This window comes from Sciurus carolinensis, chromosome 13, assembly GCF_902686445.1.
Source record: "Sciurus carolinensis chromosome 13, mSciCar1.2, whole genome shotgun sequence".
NCBI classification, from domain to species: Eukaryota; Metazoa; Chordata; class Mammalia; order Rodentia; family Sciuridae; genus Sciurus; species Sciurus carolinensis.
Window position 1 is genome coordinate 8,329,784 of NC_062225.1, and position 25,302 is coordinate 8,355,085.

Here is a 25,302-nt window from a genome sequence, read left to right on the forward strand (position 1 = left end):
ATGTGCCACCCTAAGCCCAGAAAGATAATCCGTTTTTTATTGTTGTTGTTGTTTTGGTGAGCTCTAAATCACCTATTTGGTTATTTGCATTGTATATTGATCACCAATGAGTAGTGCTTTCTCTCATGTGAAAGAAAATACATCAATTTCATGACACCCATACAAACCAAACAATAACTAAACTATTTCCTTATTAGAGGCCTGAACTACGTTCAAGCTTGAGGACAGTAGTTTCCTTCTCTCCTCCCCCAATCTAAAGGAAGTTAAATTAGTGGAAAATAATGTTGCATGTTACAAGAAATGGTTCAACTCAGTCAGATAACAATAGGCTGTGATGTCTGAGGCAATACCACAGTCACTAGGAGCACAAATAAGAACTGCAATTCCAAACGATGCCAGACTGTTGCACGTACCTCTACCAGTTCACACATGTGCACGCTGCAAGATTTAGGTTATCAACTACTATTCCTAAAAATTCAGCTTTCTTTTCCCAATCTGAAATTTGCATAGTTATTCAAACTCTGATTTTCTCCTGCTGTGCCTATCTCGGAGAATAGAAATGTGCGTGCATACACGTGTTTGCCTGTGTGTGTACATATGCACACCCTCATTATGCAAAGTCAATGAACTTTCTGTCAATCTCACAGAACACGCAAAGTCAACTGTACTCTCTTTCCTCAGCACCATCCATGTGAGTCTATCTTTCCGGTAACACAGGAACTGGAAATTAAGCACAGAAACTGCTGCTAAGTTGGATCACCTAATGGACTCAGTACCCTGTTAATGGCTGAGGGGGAGGATGGCTAGTCATGCAGGCATAGAAAGTTCTCGACTGAGGTGTCTGAGACCTGCCACTGGTTCCGCTTGGAGTCTGAGCTGTTGTTTCTCCTAGGACACTGGGAAAGTTGCAATTTGCAGCTATGGCCAGGGGCAGTGCAGCAATTCTATAAATAGCTGCCCCGCCTCCCACTGCCACCCCCTGAGTCCCCATTCCTGGCCCCGCTCCTTTCCTCCCAAAGAGAGAATGGCTGGAATATAATGAGGACATTTGTTCTGAATCCTGGGCACCTCCAGAAGTTACTGTGAGGTTCCCGCAAGACCAGAGCAGAAGACCATTCCGCGGCTCCCAGCGTCCACTCCTGATGCAGAAGGACCCAGACTCTGAAGGACTGAGGAGAACCGAAAAGCTGTAAAAAGTGATTAGCCTATTTATTACAAATTGTGTTTACTTAGGTCTTGATGTTTATTTCCCACCATATCCCCACTTGGATGCAATTAACCACCCCCTCACTCATCAGAATGGTATTAGAAAATCTCACAGAAATAAAATAGATGCTGCATCTAAATGTATCCTTCTGTCGTTGTGAAACTGTGATGTTATTACACAAAAGTACCCTCCAAACAGGGATAAGAAAACATGATATTTCAGAAGTTTCTTTTCAAAGGAATTTTTAACCATTTAGTCCTTCCAACTAAAAGTTTGATTTGCAGCCCAGTGCCACTACCTGGGAGCTGTTCAGGCATATACACATGGCCCCATCCTGGTCGCGGAAATTAACAAGAGCTCTAGGCTATTTAGGTGCACAATAAAGTTTGAGAAGTCTTCCCGAAATCAGAGTGAAATATACTGACCTATGTTTTCAAAATAGCCTTCTGCACCCCAGGTCTTGTCTTCCTTCAAATTCCTTCTACAGAAAAACATACATTTTGAAATTTGAAAACACAAACGGATTGTTTCCTAGAACTGGTGATGATCCACGCTATACAAAGCTTTTTTTTTTTTTTTGCTATTTAAACCGCCAGGCAACTAATTAACATTTCAATGAACACTGACAGAAAATTTGTTCTGTCACTTCATAATTCAGGTAAACAGCACAGGTATGACAAGAAAAATTTAACTAAGACTAACAGGCTCACATTACAGCCCTCTAGGGGATTTTTGAAAACTAATTTCCTGTCCATAAAAAAGGAAAAATAAAATTATTTTCACTATCAAGTTAAACACATAACTCTAAACTGAGTTGCTACATTAGCGTGGTCTCCAAATTACAGTCATTTTTGTTTACCTCTGCTAACAATGAGTCTCCCGGGGCGAAATTATGTGAAGAAGTTTAAGTACCCTCCCTGCCTTTCTCCACATGTGAGTGGATAAATTGCAGAGGGGGAAAATACACAAGTGAATACAATTAACGACTTCTGCACTCTTTGTCTCCTGCTCCCTGTGACAGAACAATCAGAATTTGGGAGTTGGAAAGACTCTCAGAAGGAACCCACTGCTGCTGGTCTGCTTATCCGGGGATGTCCTTCTAGAATCAGGAAACCAGCAAGCTCTTGAGAGTCCACACCCCTGCATGGGGAAATGCTGGCACACCCACAGATGTGACCTGTGCCCTTGAACAACCCCAGAACAACTATTCCTGAACGCCTGAAGTCCCCCTCCATGTCTCCAGGTGTAGTGTCCTTCGACTAAACCCATTTCGATTCTTCGGTGGTGTGGTATCCTCTTACCCTGGTCTGTGTGTTTTGTTTCTAGTAAAACTAAATTATGATTAGCCTGACATAATTTAATGAGACCCACAGTGCCAAATGAAGTCATTTGATGTAATGGTTGGTAATACAATACATTCTCAGTAAAACATCAAAGATTATGTAATGGTTCATATATCCACATATGTTAGTAGTCCAACCATGAGCCTGCTAGACTGTGATGCACAACTAAGACAAAACACCAATCTCCACTCAAAAACATCCCTGGGTCCCCTGGCCAGGAACAGAACTCTGTACCCCGCTGATGGCTGAATCTGACCCACTGTGGTCTTTCCGTGTCTTTCCTTGTTTATGGAAAAAAAGAGAGATTTTTAAGGAAGCAAAGAATATAAAAGAACTACACTTGGCATTCGCAGAGCAATTGACACTTTTATTACTTAACATCACAACCTTATGAGGTAGGCCAGGGTAAGTGCTGTCATTTTATAAGTGATTAAACCAAGACTGAGAATAGGAAATGAGAAAAATCCTGAGCTGCCCTGGGCCAAGCAGAAAGGTTGGAGCCAGCTGAATTCAGAAACCTCAATTAAATTCCCAGACAAAAAGGAACAGCCAACACTGAAAATAAGTTTTATGGATTTCACTTTGTAATAAAACAAGGAAGCATTATGTTACCATTAAATGATATTAAAATTATCTTTTATGGCCTTGATTTTGCCACCAAGGCTTTATTCCCAAAATAAGGAAAACTTAAACAGGCAAGTCTAGTCCAGGTTAAAATTTTCATTTGCACACACAAAAAAATCTTGCTTTCTATATGAAGAAATTAGTTTTTTCTTAATTCGACTATTTTTTAGCCTATATGGAGCCAAAGTGCCATTGATTAGATCCACTCTGGTTCACAGGGACATTCTCCCAAAATAGATTCTTAGCATTTTATAACCCTCCTACGTTTTGACAAAAGAAAATCTGGAACACAGGAAGGAATCATTTCCCCGCACATAAAACTCATCTTCACCGTCATCAAGACATTTGGTTGAAACCCATGTGACTCGCTCATCCAACGCCAAGCTGGAGTCAACTCTGCACCCTGAACTAAACCCGCCTCCTACCGGCTTTCTCCCACGCTGGGGTCCGCTCACCTGTGGATGCTCCACGCTGGCCACCGGCTGTCGGCAGCCTCTAGGCCCCTTCTGGCCCTGCAAGCCACGGTTCTCAGAAACGCTCACCCTTTGCATCTGCGGAGGCACTTTGCCGCCCTTGGAGCATCAGCTGACACTTTCAGCCAATGAAAGCCTCCGCAGCCAACCACATGATTTCTTTTGACCAATGAGAGTAAACACAGCCACCCAGGCTACCCAGGACACAGCCCGCTCCAGGATACCTGGGGCAAAAGCGAGCATGCGCGAGCCCAAGCATGTGATTTGCTCTCCTTTCACCTTCGAGTGGTGATGAGCCACTTTGAGTCACCCGGACTGACCAAAGGGCGAGGGGTTTTAAATGCTTACTCTCCTGGTGCTGGAGGATAAGGTCCAGGTACCTGACGGCCAAGATAGGGATCTATGGAATTTTCTGACATTATGAAGCGGCCAGGAAGCCTAACCCAGGGGGCCTGGAGGAAGCTGGGGCCTGGGCATGTCCACTGGTAATGGGTTTGAAAAGCCCAAGACAATCAGTGGGCTCTCCTGGGAAGCATTCTTAGGGAGCTGTCAGGGGCGCTGCCTGTCGTCCACCCCTTTCAGGAACGCAGTCCAGTCCCACCCTGCATTAACAACTTTATCTTAGAACAAGTCATACTTTATTCTTCCAAATGTCTATTCACAGTCTTCCTTAAGTTCCTAACAAGCTCGCTCCGTTGTATACCCTAGAGTGAGTTCTAAACTGCAGGTTTCATCCCAGAAGTTAAGAATTATGAAGAAAAAAATAGGTAGAGAATATCAAAATGCATCATACATACTAAGTGTTATTTCATGACACTCTCATGCTTCCATTGTGTGTGTGCATGTGCATGAACATGTGTGGTTGCAGAGTTCAATGTATTTGTTGCAGTGGGTGGTACCCTTAAACATATAAAAGCCAATGCCCTCCACTACCTATCCTCTAGCAATGCCTAATGCTGCGAATGCTTTAAGTTGAATAAACGAGTATAAAGAAGCCCATTCACTACAATATCAAAAGTTGCAAGGTGAAAGAATATAAAGTGAACAAAATGTGTATGGATTCTGGCTTATATGAAGATATAGAGGGCACATTACTAGGGAGGATCTGACTATTTACTGTCATTTGATAGACTTTCTCCCCAATAACTAAAATGTGTTCATATTTAAGGAAGATTAAGTTTCAGTTCATTTTGGAAAATTTTCCTCATTCACTGAAACCATCTCATGATTACAAAGTTCTGCATCTTTAAACTATGTAGTATAGGTAATTCCACCATGATTCATAAAAGGATCTTTCAGAGACACCAATGAAAGCCTTTGTTCAAGTTCTTTCTTTGCCCAAGATGCCTCAATGTCCTCTCAATACCCCCACCCCCACAGTCTGTAAAAATCCCATTCATCTTCCAAAGCTTAGTTCAAAGGCCACCTCTTCCATGGAAGTCTTTTTTTTCTTCTTCTTCTTTTTAACTCAATTTTTCTTCTCTCCTTCCTCTGCCTCCCAACCTACTGCAAATATGTCTCCTCTGCATTGCCAGAGTTGAGGCTTTCCTTTTGCACTGATGGATTTGTCCCATTCTCCTACGAGATGAGGACGTGCATAGCCCATGTTTTCCTCATCTTTCTGTCTATACCATACAGCAACCAGCCCACGGTCTTGTGTTCTAGAGATGATCAATAAAGATTTGTTAAGTGAATAAACAAAAACAACAGTTAACCTATGAAAAGGGGTCGTCATTATTTTAAAGGCCCTGAGGACTGATGTACATGTCTAGCAGCAGACTGGAAGTTGGGGGAGGACAGTAGGGAACGGAGGGGAAGCTAAACAGAGATGCTGCTCCTCTATAGCATCTGCCCCACTAAACTTCCTGAATCCCCCAACTCTTGGGACTCGGCTCTACTGCATGAAGCTAGAGCTGGGTACGAATGAGCACCTTCACCATGTGCCACGTTCCCCACTCTGACTTCAAACTAGAAATGGGAAGTAGAATTAAAAGTGTTCATTAGAGCAACCCATCTCAACTCTAAGGTATGGCTAAAAAGAACAGCCATCTGGTAATTCAGTCTCAAAAGACCTTCCTTGAAAAATAAGTAATGCTTCTGAGTAGAAGCAACAGTGTGCACAGAAACAGAGCAGGTAGTTATTGAATTATCAATTGATTATATATATTGATTATATTCAGTAGTACTAAGCTTTTCCCTTCATATGATCTCTACAGTCATTTGCAGACACTTTCCTGATGGCTAGAATAAGGGAGCTCTGATTCAAAGCCCCAGTCACAACTAATAAAATGCAATTAGTTTTATTGGAAAACAATATCCACCAATTAGAAAAAGTTGTTAGGGATTTAAAATAAGATCCATTTTTGCCATTAATCTGTACTTCCTCCATCCCCTTCAAAGAAAACTGTTTTCTTATGATGAATTAAAGGAAGAAGTGTTCAATCACCTTTATTTAAAATGTATGCCTACTGTCATAAATTAATTCATAATTAGCAGGCATGATTTCCTAAATCATGGCATTTTGATTTCTGATTTTTAGTTTTAGATACCATTTGAGGTCTGCCTTTCTCCTTCTTTGATATTTTACCAGAACCTTGAGTTCCAGTTCATCAAGGCTTTGCGTAATAATTATTTCCAGAGCCATCTTCACAAACTACGAGACAGCTGCAGTATTCTAGAACGATGCACTGAATTTGCAGTCAGAAAAGTGGGTTTTGAGGCTAAGTCTTAGTTCCAATATGTATCCCTCTCCACCTGTAGCTATCTGATCTTGGGCAGTTTACCTCAATTTCCCCATTGTGAAATGGGACAACTAAGACTACTTGCTTTGTAAGACTGTTGTGAGGCTTAAATGCCCTAAAATATGTAATGTACCTAGAACAGTGTCTGGTAAAAGTACTCAGTAAATATTAGTTTTCTGAAGTTTGCTGTCATTTGTTTTATGGTTTGGGTAAAGTCATATAACAGTTCAAAGCTTGTACTTCTTCATCTATAAAGTAGGACTCCTTCCACTTACCACTGCCAGGATTGTCAAAAGATTCAAATAAGAAAACAATGGATATGAAAATCCCAGACAACACAGCAAGTACCTAAAGAGCTATTCTGGATCACTCATTAGCTTAAATGTAAACCACAAACAAAATTTTAAGTAAATCATAAAATTGAGTTTGAACATACCATCCAAAAATTCACCCATAACGAAGACAAAATGTCTACTCTAGGAGTTTGGTTTATCTTTATCAGAAACATGCAAGCTTTTGTGAAATGTAAATGCTACATCTGCAAAACGGGAAACACTCCAAACTGTCCTACTGAATTGTAATTGAGAATTCCTGTATGCTTTTATATGCTAAAAATTGATGTATTGATCAAAACATGATTGCATGTACAGCAGCTTTTATTAAACTGCTTAATTTTTCTTTTTTCTTTTTTTTTTTTTTAAATAACGTATACTGTAACTAACATAAATTTCAAGTCAATTCAATAGACATTTATCATTTAACAGTGCTCCGGGTAATTCAGCTGGGAACTAAGGTTGCAATGGAAAATAGCACTCAGGCCCTGTGCTGGAAGAGTCCACAAATTATGGCTGATAATCTCAAAACACCACTTACAATAAGTCATGAAGGGATTCAGTTTTGAGTCAGCAAGGCAGACAAGCAGCATAAAAAATATGGCAAAACAATAAGTTCTTCCCTTTGACTGCTGTTTAAAAAGCAAAAGTCATTTTTAAAGTATCGTTGCTAATCTGGAAACCTATTGAATTGGTGCCAGAAACCAACGTTTCTAAATGTAAACCTGTAAAATAATAGGTATCTGTAAATGAAAGGCTGAAATATCCCCAGGAGCAGCAACACAGTAATTAGCAACTTTTATAGAGTAATAACATGTTTCATATTCTTTCTACACTGACTCTTTGAAGTTTCCAGTGTAATATATACAAGTTTTATTACATTAGGGCCCATCCCTGTATGTTTTATAGGCGCCAGCATTATGCGGAGCAAGCTGTACTTACTCACCATCGGATCTTTTATAAGAAACTGCTCGATAATGCGCTAGCTTTGTGTCTAGTTTATTTTGTGACACCTGTCTTTAGGAAAATAAAAGTCACTGCAAGCCTAAATCACTGCAAATACCCACACAGACCACATATCATCCATATGAGCCATAAATCATACAGCAGTTTAGCTTTAAAATTGTGCACTGCATATTCATGTGCACACCACTTGCAGTTTTAGACACATGTGAACTCTTTACTGAATTAAAGGAAAAAGAAAAAAAAAGCTCAGCTCTACAATAAGCGATTACCAGAGGCAGAACAGAGTACAGTTAATATGCTTGTTCCAGCAGATGTTCATCCCCGTAAATATTAAACATAACACAAGTTCCTCCAGGAATATGCAGGCAGTAATTCCACCACCTGAATAGGGCTGGTGGAAACATTTAAGAGATAGTGGGGTGGGTGGGAAGGGGGATAGGGGGGTAATAAGAGGGATGTTGAAGCAGCCAATGGGATTTTTAAAACACCCGCAACCGGAATTAAACTGTTTCTACCTGCGATTTACCTACGGCAGCGCCTTAATGTGAGATCCCAGAGAAACAACCTAGAGTGCACCCAGGCTGCAAGCTGTGAGCGAGGCATAAAGGGACACACGGGGCGCCGCGCCGGGAGAGAGGGTGGAGAGGAGGAGGAGGAGTACAACTGCGGAGAGGTGTGAAGAGAGGGCCCAGCGGAATTGTGAACCTCCAGGAAACCAGTCTCCCTGGGCCAAGGCCTCTGGAATTCCCGCACGGAGAAAAATTCGCCGCCTGCCCCGGGTGTTCACTTTTCCAAATCGAGTGGGAGTGGGTGGGACAGACAGAAAGGATGCAGCCGCCCCGACCCGGCGCGGGCAGGGAGGAGGCTGGAGCATCCTCTAAGGGCACTTCGCACCGGCACCAACTCCGAGGGTCGTGGGTGCGAGCCCCCGGCTTTCGGAGAACTGGGAGACGGCGCAGTCGGAGGGGAGGGAGCTGAGAGGGGTTAGGGGTCGAGGGGTGGATCCCCAGGCATTGGTGACACGTTCTAAAAATCGCTTCTTTTTCCCTGCACGGCTGCGATCTGCCCCTGGCACCGTATCCCCGGCCCCTGGGCTGGGGCGGCAGCACCAGGGGAGGGGACAAGAGAGGGGGCAAACAGAGGGAAGGCGGCGGTGCCTCCAGCCCGGGGAGGCAGGAAGCAGTCGGCTAGGCGGGCGCCCCCGGCCCACCCCGCCCCCACGGCGGCCCGAGCCCCCGACCCAGGTGAGGGCGCGCGGGCGGCCCGGCTCCCCTCGCCGCTCCCGCCTGCCGGAAGCGGCCGGCACCGGACTCACCACAGCGACTCGAGGTCCCATTCCTGGAGCAGGGCTAAGTCGAAGCTGTCCATGGTGGGAGGTGTCAGCGCCGCCGCTGCCGCCGCCGCCGCCGCCGCCGCCGCCGAGGCTCGGGCCGCCCGCGCGCTGCAACGAAAAGCGCCGCTCAAGGTGCATCCCGGCCGCGCCCGAGGGGCCGCCGCCCGCCCGCCGCCCGTCCCCGGCTCGGGGCTCCGGGCGCCCCCCGCCCCCGACTCCGGGCCGGCCCGGCGGGCAGCAGCGCCCGGCACTCACCCGCTCGCCGGCTCGCGCGCAGGCACACTCACGAGAGCGGCGAGCTCGCCGCGCCGCCGCCGCCCCCTCCCCGGCCCCGTGCCCGCCCCTCCGCCCCTCCGCCCCTCCGCCCCTCCGCCCCTCCCTCGCGGCGGCCCGGCCCGCTGCAGCCGCCGCCGCCGCCGCCGCCGCCGCCGCCGCCGCCGCCGCGGTGCTCGGCGCCCGCCCGCCCGCCTCTTTCTCCTCGGGGAGGCGCGTGTGCGCGGGCGAGGCCGATGCGCGCGCGCGCCGTGAGCCCCGCGCCGCTCCCGCTCCGCGCGCCCCTGCGCTCCCCGCGCCGCTTCTCGGGGTCCCGCTCCGCCAGCAGGCCGCGCCTCGAGGTCGCCCTTTGCCCCCCAGACCCTCGCGGCCCTCCTGACCCTCCGCAGCCCCGGGATGCTCGGGGCGGTCCTGAGAGCTGGGGAGAAAAGCAGGCGATGGCACCGAGTGCAGGCAGGGGGATGCTGAGCCACCGTGCCTGGCCTGCCGCATCCCTCTGCCTCTCGCCCTCGCCAGCCCCACCCGGCCCGGTCCCGGCTGCACGCACTTCTTCTGCCGGCCCGAATTCACTAGCCCCTGCTCCGCGCTCCCGCGGCCGCGGCGTGCAGGCTGCAGACCTGGGGTGGGTGCTGGGAAATTCCCTGGCCGCCCCAGGCGCGGCGAGAGTTAACTGCAGCCCGCAGCGGCGCCGTAAACAAATCGGTTCAAATCTATGGAGTCAGTAAGTTAAGCGAAATACAGAGGAAGCGGGAAGGAAAGCCCTTCTGGGAAGACCTGTGCCCAGCTGCAGTGTGGCCTACTATGGGGTCCCACCATGCCCCCCGCCACTGGAGGGTCCTGGAAACCAACCTGCTTTCTTTAATTTTCTTGCAGGAAAGGCTTTTGGGTGTCCACTGCAAACTTCCCGCCGCCTCTCCTGTCTGGAGAGTGGCAGATTGTCCGTTGGAATGATGACAGAGTATTATCGTGGCTCCTAAAAATTCAAGTCCTTGTCACTATTGCTGCCCTGGTTTTAAAGAAGTTCCCCCCAACCTCCTCCCCACCCACGTTGCTCCCTGTCACAGACATACTGAGAGTCAGGTCTGCAGATCAGAACTATAACTCTGCTTCTTCTCTGCTGGTCTAAAATGGGGCCCATCCTGGAACCCTGACTCTCCTATCCTCTTGACCACAGCTCTGAGAGCATTGCTTAGGATTCCCCAGAATTCCTGGAGAGAGCTGCACAGAGCAGTGGCCTCGCCAATCCCACCAAACCCTACATTCCCTGCCGCAGGAAGGCCTTCCGTCCCTTCTTCCCTTTGTTCCTTTTCTGAATAAGAAGAGTCACTATCTGGGGAGGCCAGAAATTTGGACCCTTAGGTGGAAGTCACGGGATCCCTCCAAGGTCAAACCGACAGACCCCCACCTTCTTCACCTCACCCACCTCCAAAGGAGGATTAACAAACTCGGTTCTGGACACAGGTAGAAGGCCAAAAGGCCAATGAAAATTCTTTTCTATTTGAGATTGGGTTGCAAATTAGTTAGCCCCACCCCCTTCTTTCCCGAGCCCTTAAGTATTCCTTCCTTTATTCGTATCCATAACTAATGTGCAAAATGTAAAACACTGAATTCAGGCAGAGTCTGCATCAACAGTCCAAGAAAACAGAATTGTTATTTTGCAAACTGACAACTTCCCACCCTTAGAAACCTCCCTGGATAGTTGAAGATGGTAACAAATCTACAAAAGAACAAAGGAGAAAGTACAGGTGTGGGGCTGGCTTCCCAAATCCTAGTCTCCAGCATATTTGGAAAGAAGGGGGGGAAAAAAAGAGGAAAAAAAAAAAAACCCTCTCTTCCTAATATCTCTTTAGCCTTGTTGGAAATGTTTGCTCTGGCAAAAGTGAGATCTAGACATCACAGGGAGACAGCATTCTCAGGAACAAAGGCTGGGGGTGGAGGGTGGAGGAGAGAGCGAGAGGAACAGCCCCTGTTTGGAAGAACTGCCAGTTCCAAGGCCTGAACAAGAAACGTGTCCTGTTCCTTGGGCTCCTGGCTGCAGCTGGGAAACTTCTCCAGAAAAAGAGACCTCCTGCCCCTCACGGAGATCTGGCTTGCCTTCCCTTCCCACCACATCTGTTTATACAAAGGAGGGTTGCTGAAGAACTAGCAGAACCAAGTGTACTTTGAGTCCCAAGCCGGGCCTGAAGCTCAAGATACAGATTTGCCCCCACCAGGAGGCTGGAGATAAATAGGAAGTTCCAGAAATGGAAAGGGCCGGGGGTGGAGAGAGTAAAGCTGGGTGAGGGGCTTCTTCACAAAAGGCCTCTCCACAACGGCTATGAAGTAATGGGTAGATTCATATTTGAGTTTAAACTCTGGAGCCTTGTGTTAATATATGAGTGTACTTGAGCCTAAAGCAATTTCACTGTGCGATTTTGAAAATGTTTCTTCAGGAATAAGTGTTATTTTCTATTTGGGAACCTTTAACAGGGGGATAGTTGCTTTAATATTTTTATTTCCAGTGTATGTGTTTGGGAAAATTGTCCACTTGGAGAATGGGGACTTTTGAAGAAACCCAAGTAATAGTTGTAGATACCATTATTTCCTAAGCTGTGATGGAAATAATTCTAAATTAATGATTTTTAGAAGTAAAAGATAGATCAGTTCATGAGAGACTTTATGAAGAGAACTTTTTATTATTATTTATCTGGTTTATGAAGGTTCTCCCAGTAACCTCCAGTCTCTAGAAGCACGAACCAAAGCAAGCACTTAATCTAGTTGTCTAATTTTTAAAATCCTTAATACAAAGTAAAAATGGGGCTTGGACCTTCTGGGATTAGAGTATTCACCAGAACCGATGGAAAAGCTGGGTTTTTTTTTGTTTTTTTTTTTTGCCTGTTTTTTTTTTTTTTGCTTTTTGTACTTAAAGGAGTAAGACACTGCCCAGATTAAAAATAAAAAGTGGTGTTTCCCATGAAGCTGCTGTAGATTTTGTGCAACCTGTAGACCTGATGACCTAGGGGATTTATCTCCCCAGGGACATGCAAGCCATACTGCTGAGAGCCAAGGGAAGCCACCCAGCTCAGGAGGGGGCCGCTAGGGAAGGCAGCTAAGTTACAGGTGCTGTTTTCTTCCTGAATAGGTTTGTTTACTTATTTAGGCTAAAATGACAAAGTAAAAGGACTAAGAACTGAATCCTGCTCCATCTGGGGCACAAAAGTGCCCCAAGCAAGGGCCCCACTCGTACTCTGCCAGCCTGGAACTAGAAGCCTCCTAAGTAGACCCCAGAGCAAATCAGTGGCATCTCACTAAGATCTCTCTGTAGATAGGAATTGAGAGAAGAGAACCTTACATGGCTTTATTAATTCATGCCTTATTCTGAAGACACAGCTGTACCTCGGAGGCTGCTTTTATGACCAGATAGGATTTTTCTCTCTCTCTTTCTCTCTCTCTCTTTTGAATCCTGCCATTCCTCTAGAAAAATATGTCAGGCCAAAAGCCAGCTCTGCAGGTGGTCCTGCTGGAAGGTGGGGGGAGCATCATCAAGCTCCCGTCAGCCCCTGCTCCCTCTCCTCCAGCATTGTGTGTTGGGACTCTGTTTCCTGTTCCAGCGAAGCTTACAGACACACTGCTCACTCTGCTTCTCCTTCCGGAGGCTCCTTGGGTGTTTGTCACTGTACCTAGGGACGCTAGGGTAAACACTCAGGCTTTCTGCCTTCGAATCACAAGCTAACATGTCCAGCCCCCCGGACAACGTGGATTTTCAGTCCACCCAAGAGCTCTAGCGTCCTCAGGCCTTCCCCTCTCTCCGCAGGTATCTCTGAGTGGTTCTAGCCTGGGATCCGAGGTGCCTTTCTATTTTTTTAACATTCACCAGGTCCTGAGCAGATGGTGCGGCTGTGCTGGCTGTCATCACTCCTCCTATGTTTCCATGGAAACCTGGGGCATAGGGACCATCTCCGCCTTGGGCTCTCTGACAGTATCCTCTGGCTGAGAACTTCAGCACTCTGGCCCCTCCTCCTTGCTTGCCTGCTGTCCTGGATCACTGGAGGACATTCTGGGGCCCAGGGAGCCAGGGTCATTCCAGAGATTCTCTAAGGACATACTCCCTGCAAATGGTTGTAAACTGGCTGGAAAAGAGAGGCTGAGGGGAAGGGAAGCCTATACCCCAGTTCAGTGACTGAAGCAAATTTGGGATAGCAGCCTATTTGGACAATCTGTCCCCTCAGCCAGCTTCCATAGCGGTTGGTTATTGCTTGCATGTCAAAATAGATGTTCCTAAGGTTTTGCCTGCTTATCAGGCAACAGCTCTTTATTGAGTGTGAGTATGTTACTGGGGTTTTACACTTTCCTGACACTCTACCCCCTGGGAATGTGTGTTCCTCCCCCCTCCCCCTTCAACAAAACCAGGTTTTCCCTAAGGAATGCACTTTTCTTAAAGTTTCCAACATCCTTCTGCCTACATAATTCATTTATATAGCCACCAAGACATTAATTAGATTCAGAAGTCCGTGGAAACAGCAGAGTTAGTCGGGGTCAGAGGGCAAACAGGGCAGAGAAAAGAGAGGAGAAAATGACCCCTGGCAGAGGGTGAGGAAGTGGAGGGAAATTTTTCATGCCCTTCAAGTACCAAACAAGACAAAGATAATTTCCAAATGCCGTCGACTACCTTAACATTGTTTAGAGAATTAAGGTATTGCCAAATTAAAGAGAACTTAAGAAAAAAAAAAAGTTGATTGGACAGAAGAATTCTAGGCATATCTATCTTAGGTGTTATTGTTTCTTATGCAACTGGTACAAAAGACTAGTTGGTGTGGCTTTAAAAAGAAAAAGCAAGGTAGTCACTCATACTCAAGATGAAAATGTGGACAGCAAAGACAGACCATTCAGAAAAGGGGACGGATAAAGGACCTCCCATCACACGTATTTCATGCTATGCTGACATATTTCGGGGATAATTCCATTCTTTTGTGGCATGAGAAGATCCTTCCACACTGGAACAAGAACCAACCATCCTGACTTAAAACCTACATCCCTCTGGATCTTTGCCTTGCTTGTTCAAGATGTCTACTGGCCAACTATGGAAGGTTCAAGGACTCTGAAACTGGTGACAATAGGAGATAACTGTAACAGTAGGAAACATTTCTATACCACCAGCTACTTGGTCCTGCTCCAAATATCCACTGCATCTGCTTCTCCCAAGGGCATATAAAGAATGATGGCATAAATTTTGAGGTTTCGTGGGGGATTTGCAAGTGAGCTCACAAAGGAACCAAGAAGTGTCACTAACCAAAGCATGGCAGATCAGGGATTGGATCCGGTAACCCCAATACCATTTGCCACCCCTCAATAATTTTGTCTATATTATCTTTGCCATCGAGCATTCCCAGGTTTACAGGTACTTAAATAGTTAATGTAATACAGACCCAATCAGAAGGCAAGAGAGAGTCTTCCAGACTCTCTGCAGTTCTCCTCCCCTAGATTCTCCTGCCCCCAGAGTTCTGCCATGCTACACCTGGAGTGAGCTCCTGTTCCTCATTTCTCTCTGTGCCTCAGTATCTTTTTGGCCACATGAGAAGGCCAAATCGAATATTCTTCGTCAGTTTTTCCTCTGACTGTTCTAGAATGTGAGAGTTCTGTGTTCAGTTGTTCTTCGGGAGAGCTGCCAGACAGGAATCCCTGGAGTTCGTCAGGAGAGCCATAAACCTTTCCTTGTTTACAGGTAGGACCTCCTTTTTTCACTTAAACAAATCTCAAGGTGTTGAGCCGTTCCAAACAGGAGTGCTGTGTTGTCTGTTCAGTGCTAACAGACAGCAAGAGCAACTGTCCTGGTGGAGGAGACTCAGGTTGGCTCTGAGGGACAATGTGGGAAAGAAGTCACAGCACAGCTGTGGGTGTCCAGCTCTTTACTTATGGTGCCAGAGTATTCGTGGATTCGATGGTCCCCAGGCAGCCCTTGGGGGATGCTGAAATTGCCAATGGAGCAACTATGGACCATAGCCTCGAAACAGAGACATTTCTAAAGTATATGGTAAGGTGTTAAAAATTGATGGGTAAAGCGCAGCAGCATAAGCTCCTCATAATGTCCTTTAGGTGAAGACTTCTCCCACAACTCAGAGTCCTGAGGTTCAGAAAAGGCAGAAACAGAGAGCAGAGTCAACCTCACCAGAGGCTGGATACAGATAAGTTTCCAGTACACACTGCTGGTGGCCGTCCAGTCTCCATCTGCCCTCCTCCTTAATAACAAAGCCTAAGTCTGCTTTGGAGAAGTAATAACCCCAGATGAAATAACCATAGTTTTCAGTCTCTCTTAGCAAGAACTGGGCTTGTGACACCATTCAGGCCAGTGAGACATCTGTTGATGCCAGCTGCCATTTCTCAGAATGACTTGCTCTCCTAGAATGGACACCTCCTTCATCAAGGTCACTTCCTTCTTCCTGTCCAAAATGCAATTTGAGACCTGAGGTGGAGCAGTCCTTGTGGACCTTGAAAACAGAAGCACAGACTCATGGTTGCAGATCTAAAATCAAACGGAGGCTGGTCCTGGACGATGTCTTCACACAATTACGCCACGTTTGGGCCACCTACCTAGATTGTATGTTTTGAAGCAAAACAAGACCCTATGTGTCTAAGCCACTGTTGTCAGGTTTTGATCATTACAGCTAACTGATTAGAGAAGCCACAGTCCCCTGAGTGCACCCTACACATTGCCACATACAGCCAGGTCTACCAGATGTCCCAGCTCTGTGTCCAGCAGAGGTGGCCCTGCCAAGGAACCGATTGTAACTTACAAAAGCCTATGAATACTTCCTTAAATATAATCTTGGCTTCTGGGTTCACTCCAATTGTAAGACTGTCAATTAATAAGAAACTCATGCTTAGTTGTCTGAAGACTGATTAATCTGGCTCCAGCATTTTTGGAATATTCCATATTATTAATTGTTTCTTCATTTTCACATTATTTATTAACTGGGTTAAGTCACTATTACATCCTCACGGGGATACCAAAAGATCTCACTTATGGAAAATAGTGCAGGAATAAGAACAGTCGGCCTTTCTTGTGTCCTTGCCACATTCAAAAATATGCATGTTTCAGACTTTGTCATTGTTTCTACCAATAAACTAATTACCACTGTATGAAGCTGATTTACTTCAGAAGGAGTTTAGGAAAACAACTAATTAAGTACTGCATTTTGAAATATAAGCTGCCTTACAGTGTTAGAACCCTATAATAAAATTGCAGACACTTGAAAGTCAAGAGAAACCATAAAGGCTCTCTCTAGCTAACTTCCTACCCAATGCAGAAATTCCTGCTACATTAGTCCTGGTGTGTTTTGATTTCACATGAACAATTCTAGTTAGAGAGCTCATTCTCTCAAGAGATTTAGTATTTCATTTTTAAAGAATTCAGGTCTGGCCAGAACAACATTCCTATGTTTATGGATTGCAAATTGACTTCTCTGTACCTTTCTAGTCCACCACTAGCCTGCAGTTAGCACCCAGTATTAGAGTTCAGTCTCACTGAACTCTCTCTTGGTTCTCCATACACTGAGTCTTGTGGGCTTGTGTGATTTCCTCCACACTTTGTCAGAAGGGGGATGTCCCTGGTCCCCTGGAAATACTGTACAGAAAGGGGAACCAGTCTCTTAAAAGCACCACGTTAGCATGGGAATGAGAAACCCCTACTTCTTAGTTTCTTAGAAGAAGGGAGCTTCAGACAAAAGCTGAAGCTGGTCACAAGAAGGAAATTGCCCATCTCAAGATAGGGAGGGAGGAAACTCCTGGAGAGAAAGATTCCCCCACTTTGCTGCCTGTTGGTTCTCCAGGAAGAAACTGCTCAATGGGAGGCAGAAAGTGAGAGAGCCCAGGCTCCCGGGGAGAGGTGAGAGTGAGACAGTAGGGGTCCTGAGGAAAATTCCAGGCCCCACAGCCAGCCCTACATAAGTAACAAGAGCAAAACTTTCCAGGGAGAGTTCTGTGCTTTTCCAAAGCTCCACCTCTCCTGTGATGCTTATTATAATTCTATACACTTGGCACCGACAGTTACAATTTTATGAATTTAGCATTGCTTTCTCTCACTCTCTAGGCAACAATATGAGGTTTATTACAACATAAAGGAAAACACATCCTCTTGGACCTGAGTGAGTCTCAGCCCAGATTCCCATGCTGTCATCCCTTGAAGAATGCAACCTCAAGTCGGGACTGAAGTTATGGGGGATGCATTCCCAAGCCTGGGTCTTGGGGGTCAGGCCTCGAGAGGATAATCTCAAATGATCACGTAAGTCATTTCAGATATCGATTTCCTGAACAAACATCATGGAGCACCTTGTATGTGTTAAGCAGTGGGCTTAGAAAAGAGATGGGAAGAGGAATTTTAAAAGTCAAAAGACCTGCAGTCGGAGGATTATGCAAATACATCTTCATCCACTCACTCATCCTTGAATTTAACAGTTATTGAGTCAGTTATGTGCTCTGAACTTTGTGAGGCACTGAGGTCACCACCGTAAGCAAAGCAGATGTGGTCTAGTGGGGGTCAGACGTAATTACGTTCTAATGTGGTTCAGACTGTGATGATGGATGCAGGCTCTTGGGGAGCTCTTTCTAGAAAGAATGGCTGACTTGTATTCTAAGTCAAGAACCAACTTATCTAGAAGAAGGGGTTTGGAGAAGATGGGAGAGAAGAACAAACTGTATACCATTAGTGGGTTCCCAGCTTTGTGATGGAGAAGGCAGAGTGGGTAGGTGACACTGAGCCTTTCTCGAATGGCTTCATACAGAAGCTAACACTTGGGTTGAGTCTAATGGTACAAAAGCCCAAACGAGGCGTCTTGGCAGCTGGGGAGGAGCATTCCAGGCGGAAGGAAAAGCATGTGAGGAAAAGCAGAGGCCAGAAGCAGCGGGTCACGTGCCCCTCACAGAGAAGGTTCTATGTGGTCAAAGCATCCCTGGGGTGGGCTCGTAGAAGCCAAGTGCAGGGTCAAGAATGAGGCAGAGGAAAAGGAGCCAAAACCAGGACGAGAGATTGAGGCCAGGTGGCGAAGAACCTTGCTTTGGTGGCGTAAAAGCATTTTAAGTGAGCAGGAGACAAAACATCAGAGACTCAGTAAAACAGCAAGCGAACACCCAGCCGCCAGACCCGGAGGGACAACCAAGAGTCGAAAAGAGGAAATGGCTTCTGAGAAGCCAGAGAAAGTATTTCACCGAGTACTCAACCTGGAGGTCCTGCTTCTGTAGTAAAATCCAGCAAGTCGGCAAAGCCCTTCTCTCTCGGGGCCACCACCTCATTTGCAAAAAGAGAACGTGGAGCATTCTGTTCGGACATTGTGAAGAGCTTCAGATCGCTGCCAGCAGAGCTTCCCATGGAGGCAGGACCCTTCTAAGTGCAGCTGCCCCGCAACAGCACAGGCTGTGGCACCTGATGCCCGCGCTGCTCAGGAAGTCCTCGGCAGCCCTGTGGCATTTGGTTCTTGGAAACCAGAGTGGTGCTGGCTTCGTAGAGCCTGGCGCCACAAGGACAGGCTGCTCGTGTCCTGGAGCGCAGCATCACGAGAGCCCCTGTACTGGGGTTCATTTCCTAAGGAAGAGGTTCTTTTCTTTCCCGGTCAAGTTCATAACAGACACTCAGGAAGGCAACTCCAGCTGTGGGGGAGGGCTGGCCCGTCTCCAGTACTTTCCAGTTTTCCCTCCCCCTTTTAGGACACTCTTCCGAGTGACTTTTGTTTGATAAGCAAAGTGATGGTAGAGATGTAGGGGAGGGACACTGAGGAAAGGGGAAACGGCTGGACAAAATTAAATACATACACACATATATAAATCATATATCAATAAGCGTGGGAAGAAGGAAGGGCTTGGCCCGGTTGCCAGAGAGGACAGGAAGGGAAGGAGTAGCAGCTTTCGAGGACTAGGATTTGGGGAGAAAGACAGAAGTATTCAAATGGGATTGTGGAAAGTTTTGCAGTATGATGTAATACAGTTCTCCATCTTCCTAATCAGCTTTCAATTAAAACAAACAAAACAAAAAGCCCTGGGGTCGGGCTGTGGCTCAGTGGCAGAGCCCTCGCCCAGCCTGCACAAGCCCTGGGTTCAATCCCCAGCCATGTAAAATAACAAAGAAAATTTAAAAACTGCGTTATGCATCAAAATTTAGGAACTCATATGTGTGAGTCCACGTGTCGGGAGAAGTGGTTTTCAAACTGCAGATTGAATCACCTGGTATAAAATTTCCAGCAACTTGCCCTACCTCAGATACTGATCCAATCAGGAGGCCATGGCCCCGGGGGTGGCCAGGGCATGACATCCCTGCCGGCCCTACTCCAAGGCCTTTTCTTCTGTGACCCTTTCATTTCCATTGGTGTATTTGTTTTCTTCTGTGACCCTTTCATTTCCATTGGTGTATTTGTTATGCGTACAAGACAGTTAGCTTTTTTTTTTTTTTTTTTTTTTGCGGTGCTGGGGATCGAACCCAGGGCCCTGTGCTTGTTCAGCAAGCACTTTACCAACCGAGCTATCTCCCCAGCCCACCAGTTAGCATTTTAACTGAATAGGTAGCTCACTTTGTTAACAACGTTCAGTCTTCTGATATCTGAACATGATATATCTATGTTTATTTAAATTTCCTTTTATTTATCTCAGTAATGCTTAATAGTTCATTGCAAAGAGATCTAGAACATTTTTCAGATTTCATTTCTCCCTCAGATTTTGATTAAGTTGACCCATTCTTTCTGATGATTTATCTGGAAGTTCATTTTTATTTTCTATATTTGCAAGGACTCAATAATCATCTGTGAATGACAGCTATTTCTTTGTAATCCTTACAATTCCATTTATATTATTTTATTTTATTAACATACCAGCTACAATTGCACATACAATATTGAATAGAAGTAGTGACAGTGGCCATTAAAACCATAGGGATTTTTTTTTTTTTTGAAGACCCTTTTTCAGATTAGGAAATTTCCCAACTATTGCAGGTTTGTTAAACTTACATCTATTTATTTGCTCTTTTGAAATAGTGAACTGATGCTAAAATTTATAAAATGTTTTATGTGGTCTCTTGAAATGATTGTACTATATGTCTCCATTTTTCTATTAATGGTTAATGCAATGAATTACACTGATTAATTTTCATAAGTTAAGCCAGCCTTGTGTTCATGGGATAGATATCACTTGATGATAAGGCACTGCTCTTATATTTATTGGTAGGTTCAATTTGCCTTTTTAAAAGCGACAGTTATACCAATGATCATGCCTGAGATTGGTCTTATAAGTGAGCACAATTTTCCTACTTACAAGCAATTTTAGTCAGGCACAGTGATGGAGGCCTGTAATGCCAGCTACTCAGGAGGCTGAGGCAGGAGGATGGCAAGTTGGAGGCCAGTCTCAGCAACTTAGCAAGACCCTGTCCCCCCAAGAAAAACAAAATGGACTGGAGATATAGCTCAGTGGTAAAGCAACCCTGTGTTCAAGCCCCAGTTTAAAAAAAAAAGAATTTGCATAATATTGGAAATATTTCTTTATAGAAACAATAGTATTTATCACTAAAGTCATCTGAATCTGGAGTTTTCTTTGAAGGAAAAATTTAAATTATGGATTCGATTTTTCAATAGTTTGAAGTCTATTTTCTATCCATTTTGGTTTTATTTTTCCAGAAATGTATCCAAGTCTTCATATTTTTCAAGATAATTGCCTAAAGTTATATTCACTCACAATCCCTTTAGTGTGTTAGGATCTGTAGTTAGTTATCCCTGTTTCTATTCCTTACACTTCTTATTTATGGCTTTTCTCCATCTGTGTTAGCCAGCTTGCTGTCACCATCACAAAATACTTGTCACTATCGCAAAATATCTGAAATAACTTAAAAGAGGATTTATTTTGACTCATCATTTTGGAAGTTTCTATGCATGGTTGCTTGCCTGTTGTTTGGGGGCTTGGTAACATAGAAGATCATGGATGGGCAGGCGTGGTTCAACAGAGCTTCACACTTCATGAAAGTCAGGAAGGAAGAGGCGGGCCCAATCTGCCCTTCAAGGACACACCCCCAATGATCTAACTTCCGCCCAATAGGCTTCGCCTCCTAACGTTCTACCACTGCCCAGTAGGTGGAGCCACCTAGTGGGCTGGTGTTATATATGGGCCTTGGAGTGACACCCCAGATCCAACCTAGGGCACTCTGTCTCTTTTTGTTTTGCTCAATCTTAATAGGACTTTCTCGACCTTGTTAGTATGTTCAAAGAATCACCTCTTGGCTTGTCTGATCACTAACGTGTATTGTATTTTTGTTTTCTGCTTTGTTAATTTCTGATCTCCTCATTACCATTCCTTTCATTCCAATGTGTTTGGTTTTGACTGGCTGTGCTTTTCCTAATTTCTCGAGTTGGATGCTAGTTTCATTGATATTTGTTCTTCTTTCTTTTCTAATCGATACATTTACTGATATACATTTTCCTCTGGGGGCCGATTTGGCTGAATTCTACAAACTCTGATCACCATGTAGTCCAAAGTATAGTATTTTCTAATTTCCACCATGATCCTTCCATGACACATTAATTATTTATTAATATATTTCTTAATTTCCAAACACTTAGGATTTTCTTGCTTCCTTTTTCATAATCTCTTGTAGCTTAATTGCTCTGTCACCACAGAATATACTTTGATCTATTATTTTGATATTTTGAAATTTGTTGAGACACCTTCTGTGGTACCACATATAACCAATTTTCCATGCATGCTTAAAAATATGTGCATTCTGTTGTTGGAATGGTGTTCCTTATATGCTTATGTATCATTTTCTAGCCAGGTTTTTTAAAACTTTTCATGCTTCCTGATATTATGTCTACAAGTTTTATCATTTCTAAGAGGTTTATAAACACATCTCACTGTGACTGAGGATTTTAACAATTTCTTCTTATAATTTTTTAAGGTTTTTCTTTACATATTTGAAATCATATTATTAGGTGCATACATTTAGAATAATTATATCAATTGCAAATTGTTTTTGTTATAATAATGAGTTGTCCCTCTTAATTTCTAATGATTTTTTTGCCTTAAAATTTTACTCTTGACTGGAGATATACCTCAGTTGGTTGAGTACTTGCCTAACATGCACAAGGCCCTGGGTTCAATCCCCAGAACCACCAAAAAAAATTTTTTTTACTCTTTCATATAGATACAACTACATTAATTTTCCTTGGGTTAGTGCTTATAGAAAAAATATTTTCCCTACTTCTACTTTTACCCTTTCTATATCCTTATATTCATTGCTTGTAAACATATAGCTGTATGCTTATTTGTTTTTTACTCAGCTTGATAAAATTTGCCTGTTAATTGAAGCACCTAATGCATCTACATTTAACATAATTACATCTCTATTGAGTTTTGTATCTACTGTTTGCTAGGAGCTATTTATACTGTGTTCTGTTCCTTTTTCTGTTTTTGTTTTGCTCTTGTTTGGATTATATGAGTATGCTTTCATTATTCTATGTTCCTCCTCTTCTACTAGCTTCAAACTTACATGGTTTGTATTATTTATTTTTTGACCTGGATAATAAAATGCACACATTCTTGAGTTAAAAAAAAATCTAGTGTTAGTTTTATTCTCTTCCAGGAAAATGAAAGGAAATTAGAGCATTCTCTTTATCCCTGTCCTAATTTATATATGAGTGTTGTTCTGTATTTAGTTCTCTGTGTATTGAAAACCAAAAGACAACATTGTTTTATACAGCTAATTTACATTAGCATTTTGCTGGTCCTTCATTCATTCTTATACCTCTGAACTTCCATTTAGGATAATGTTTCTTCTCCTTGAAGAATATCATTTAGTATTTACTGTGTTTCTACTGCTGAAAATTTTTCTCTACTTCTTTTAGCATGGAAATATCATTTTACCTTTGTGACGGGTTGACATATTTGACTCCATGGAAATGTTATAGACCAGGCTATGCGGGCAATGACTAAACAGATTCCATTTTACCTTGAGACTCCATGTTATGTAGGAAATGCTTCTCCCATCGGAACGCCCTGCCTCTGTACCCGTCAACAGTGCTTAGCATGACTTGTTTGGCAATACAAAATGACGAAATGGCAATTCTTGTATAATGAAAAATTGTTCTCTTTTTGATTCCTTGTTTCCTAAACAATGTACCATGTTAACGGTGATGTCAACAGTGATTGTTAAAATGTTCGTTTGTACCTAAGTAAGGTCATTTTGGCCCACTTCCCCCTCTGCTAATGATTTCAGATCCCATGATGTTAGTTTGTAATTTTAAATCATAGCAACACACTTATGATTGATGTACTGATTTATGATATAAAAACTCCTGCAAACCTGTGGTCGGGGCTGTTTTCCCAATAGCCATTTTTGGGGCATTGTGTGAGACAAGTCAGTCGGCCGGCTTAATAAAGACTCTCAAATTTGGACTTCTCAGTGGTGATCGATCTGTTACTAAATTGTGCCCCATAACACCTTTATAATTGAAAGTATTTTCTCTAGGCTTAAAAGTCCATGTTAACAGGTTCTTTTTTTTTAAATTCTTTGAAGATATGTCATCATTGTCCTCTGGCTTTTATTGTTCCTATTAGAAAGTCAGCTGTCAGCTCTGTTGTTGTTCCTATGAAGATAAAGCCTTTTCCCTCTGCTGCTATTAAGATTTTATTTTGCCTTTGATGACCAGCAGTTTTTTTTTTTTTTTTTTTTTTTGCAGTGCTGGGGATTGAACCCAGGGCCTTAGTGCTTGCTAGGCAAGCACTCTACCATCTGAGCTATCTCCCCAGCCCCAGATTACCAGCAGTTTTAACATGATGTGCCTGGGAAGATATTATAATTTGGATATGAGGGGTTCCCTGAAAACTCACGTGGAAGACAATGCAGGAATGTTCAGAGGTGAAATGATCAGATTATGAGAGTTATACCTAATCAGTGGATTAATCTGTTTGCTGGATTAATAATTTTAATAGATTGATGGATGGTAACCACAGGCAGGTAGAGTGTTGCTAGAGGAAGTGTGTCAGTGGTGTGGGTGTGCCCTTGGGGATTCTGTTATCCCTGGCTCTTTGCATTCATGTTCTCTGCTTCCGGGTTGCCATACACTGAGCAGCTTTCCTTTACCCTTCTACCATGGTAAGCAGCCTCACCTTGGACCCAGATCTATGGGGTCAGCTGACTGTGGACTGAATCTCTGAAACCATGAGCCAAAATAAATTTTTCCTCCTCTAAGTTGTTCTTGTCAGGTCTTTTGTTCACATTAATGCAGAATTGACTAATACAGTAAGGATTTATTTTTGTTCAGCCTATAAATTTTTGCCTTAAAAATTCATTATCTGACTTTGTTATCTTTCATCAGTTTTGAGAAGTTATTGAGCATCTTTTTAATTATTTACTTTGATCCATTTATTCTCTCTTCTTCTGAGATTCTGATTCCATATGTTATAATTTCTGGCTTCCCCCCCCCCCACCCCCACCTTTTGTTTTATTTCTTTTGGAATTTTGTTTTACTTTTTCTTTTTTTAAAGTTTCTTAATATTTTCTTCTACTGTTTGTTTCAGTTAACTAATTCTTTCTTCAGCTGTATCTGTAGTTAAATCCATCTGCCGAGTACTTAATTGGGAATGTCATGCTTTTTGATTCCTGATGTTCAACTTGGTTCATTTTTACAGTTTCTCAATCACATCTTTTTCCAATTTGGACACAATAAACATAGTGATCTTAAAGTTGGTGTCTAATGACTCCTTTGTCTGGAACCCACAGCTGTCTACGTCTCCCATCTATTGTTTTTACTGCCAACACTTCATTCATCTCATTTTATTTAGTTATTTTTTTTGATGCAATTGACATGACATTTGCAAAAATCTATAGAAATAATTTTAATTCTAGGGTAATGTTATTTTTCTCTGATTCTGCCTCATCATTGAGACAGTAGCAATTCAGGATCATCTTTGTGCAATATCACAGACTGGGGATTTTAAACTAAACTGCAGTCTGCTGAGAGGCATGTATACTTTAAAGCTCCCCGTTTCTTCTACAGTGCACTTTCAAG

General features: G+C 43.8%; 1 protein-coding gene across 1 annotated transcript in view; it reads right to left on the minus strand.

The window, feature by feature from the left end:
• Positions 1-25,302, minus strand: part of Aff3 (ALF transcription elongation factor 3) — a 538,593-nt gene that overhangs the window by 490,295 nt on the left and 22,996 nt on the right. Inside the window, exons 2-3 of the mRNA XM_047523038.1 lie at positions 10,142-10,265; positions 9,002-9,127 (exon numbers count right to left, since the gene is read on the minus strand). Coding sequence (XP_047378994.1) covers positions 9,002-9,054 — 53 coding nt within the window. The 5' untranslated portion in view covers positions 9,055-9,127; positions 10,142-10,265. The remainder of the gene's footprint in view (positions 1-9,001; positions 9,128-10,141; positions 10,266-25,302) is intronic.